Consider the following 2,073-nt stretch of genomic DNA (forward strand, 5'->3'; position numbering starts at 1 on the left):
ATTGTCGTGTATTTCTTTTTTATTTCTCCAACTATCTTGTTTTGACCGGAGACCGGAGCCGGTAGGCGTAGGGAGCTTCCAATGTTTGGCAAATTCCTTAAAAAAAGGAATTCGTTCCGTTCCTTGTTCCTTAAAAAAAAAAAGAATTCGTTCCTTTGTTGTTCCTTTGGAAAATGAACGAGTTCCTTTTTTAGTTCCAAATAAAATAAAAATTCTTACTTAATCATTAATGTTTTTTTTTTCATATGCATACCAAATACATTAAACACTATAAAAAAAAAATATCTTAATTTCAATTATTTACATACTTATCTGTATAAATTATTGGAACTAGAAAGGAACGAACAATTTTGTTATTTTTCCTTGAAAAAAAGAACTAGTTCATTTTCTCGTTCTTTTTTTATAAAAAGGAATTCGTTCATTGTGCCGTTCCTTAAAATGGAATTCGTTCCAGGAATTCGTTCCTTTTGGAACTCGTTCCTTCCAAACACTGGGAGCTTCTATAGAGCGTTGAGCGTATGCGTAAAAATTTAGAATTCGAAACTGCCTGAGCATATAGCTTCAAAACGAAGTCTGGCTATCTAATTTTGATTGCACCGTCGTTCTTAACTCTTTGCGAAGTACAAAGGTTTCGAAAAAAAAATTAATATTCGTAATAGGTGCAGTTAACTAGTGACGTGCGAAAACGCAAAACTCGTAAAATAGCGAACTTCATAAAGCTATAACTTCGAAACTAAGTCCGACCACCAAATTCTGACTTCACCATCGTTCTCAGTATAGTTAATTACATAAGTCTAAAAAAAAAAATTGCAAAAAAAAGGGTGCCCGGTAAAGTAACCAAGTTCCTTAAAAATGGATTTTAGTTAATATAAAAATGTACATTTTTAGTAAATATTTAAAACTGTCGCAACGCCACGTGTCGTTAATATATTCATTTAGAGTGCTAAAAATATGTCATACTAATTATATAAACAACGATTGATTTCGTTAACTATTTTGTATCAAAACATTTTTTTTAAACAAGAAAATGCCGCCAGCCGGTAGACTATTGGTAACTCATTGGTACTCCTACTTACCAAAACCACGGTAACCTTTTATAATAATATGCATCGTATCATATTATGACGTGTTATCATAATAAAACAATATTGGATTAGTTATTTTGTCATGGATTTCATTATATTATACTTATCTATGGATTTCATTAAAACTTTATATACAACGATTTTCGTATTGTAGAGAGTTTTTGAGATTTATAATTTTCTAATGTCAAAGTTTTCACTCAAATAAGCGTTTGGATTGTATTTTATTTTTGAATATTTTTACCTTTCAGCCACGATGTCGTCTATAGAACAGCCTTGCTACACTTTGATCAACATATCTAGTGATTATGAAATGCCAAACGAAATGCAACTCAAGGCAGATCTTGGTTAGTATTGATCATCCGCTGTGGTTGTATATTAAATAATTATTATTAATCATAATTCATCATGATGTATTATGTACAGAAAAAGGCGATAGCAAAACAAAAATTGAAGCATTGAAAAAAGTCATTCATATGATAGCCAATGGAGAACGTTTGCCAGGACTGTTGATGATAATAATCCGTTTCGTCCTACCGTTACAAGACCATACAATCAAAAAACTACTTTTAATATTTTGGGAAATAGTACCGAAAACTACACCAGATGGTAAACTATTACAGGAAATGATATTAGTCTGTGATGCATATCGTAAGGTAAATAAAAATGTAACTTTTTTTTATAATTTAATTCACCTATAAAAAAATTTATCATAAATAAAAATGAAGTGATATATATTTTAGTAGGTCCACTGTAAAATGTGTTATACTGATAAGTCAATATATTAAGTTTGGAAATTCCCTTTTTTATTTATTTAGTAGCCGGTAGTTTTGTTACATCTTTACCACATTTTATCCACGGATTTTGAGGTTGTATACATTTTAAATGTTGATCCTTATACCCTATTTTTGGTTTCAAATGCTAATGATGTTAATTATAAATTTATTGTTCTAAATTGTATATTTTTATTTATTTATTTTTTTGCATCTTA

The 2,073-nt window shown here is 29.6% G+C and overlaps 2 protein-coding genes across 2 annotated transcripts in view; one reads left to right on the plus strand and one right to left on the minus strand.

Moving 5' to 3' along the window:
- Positions 1-1,188: 1,188 nt before the first annotated feature.
- On the plus strand, positions 1,189-1,798 carry LOC100159533 (coatomer subunit beta). The gene is made up of 2 exons (XM_001950258.5): positions 1,189-1,429; positions 1,509-1,798. The coding sequence occupies exons 1-2, from the start codon at positions 1,339-1,341 to the stop codon at positions 1,781-1,783; spliced, it is 366 nt and encodes a 121-aa protein (XP_001950293.2). The 5' UTR covers positions 1,189-1,338; the 3' UTR covers positions 1,784-1,798.
- Positions 1,799-1,892: 94 nt separating this feature from the next.
- LOC100159693 (histone-lysine N-methyltransferase 2C) overlaps positions 1,893-2,073 on the minus strand; it is a 27,924-nt gene continuing 27,743 nt past the window's right edge. The window contains exon 40 of the mRNA XM_029486183.1: positions 1,893-2,003. Coding sequence (XP_029342043.1) covers positions 1,893-2,003 — 111 coding nt within the window. The remainder of the gene's footprint in view (positions 2,004-2,073) is intronic.

Source organism: Acyrthosiphon pisum, chromosome A1 (assembly GCF_005508785.2).
Source record: "Acyrthosiphon pisum isolate AL4f chromosome A1, pea_aphid_22Mar2018_4r6ur, whole genome shotgun sequence".
Taxonomy (NCBI): domain Eukaryota; kingdom Metazoa; phylum Arthropoda; class Insecta; order Hemiptera; family Aphididae; genus Acyrthosiphon; species Acyrthosiphon pisum.

Bases quoted from the DNA above. Each gene is read 5' to 3' on its own strand.
- LOC100159533 (XM_001950258.5), top strand. From the start codon at position 1,339: ATGTCGTCTATAGAACAGCCTTGCTACACTTTGATCAACATATCTAGT. The intron at 1,430-1,508 runs GTTAGTATTGAT...TATTATGTACAG, and splicing joins GCAACTCAAGGCAGATCTTG to AAAAAGGCGATAGCAAAACA.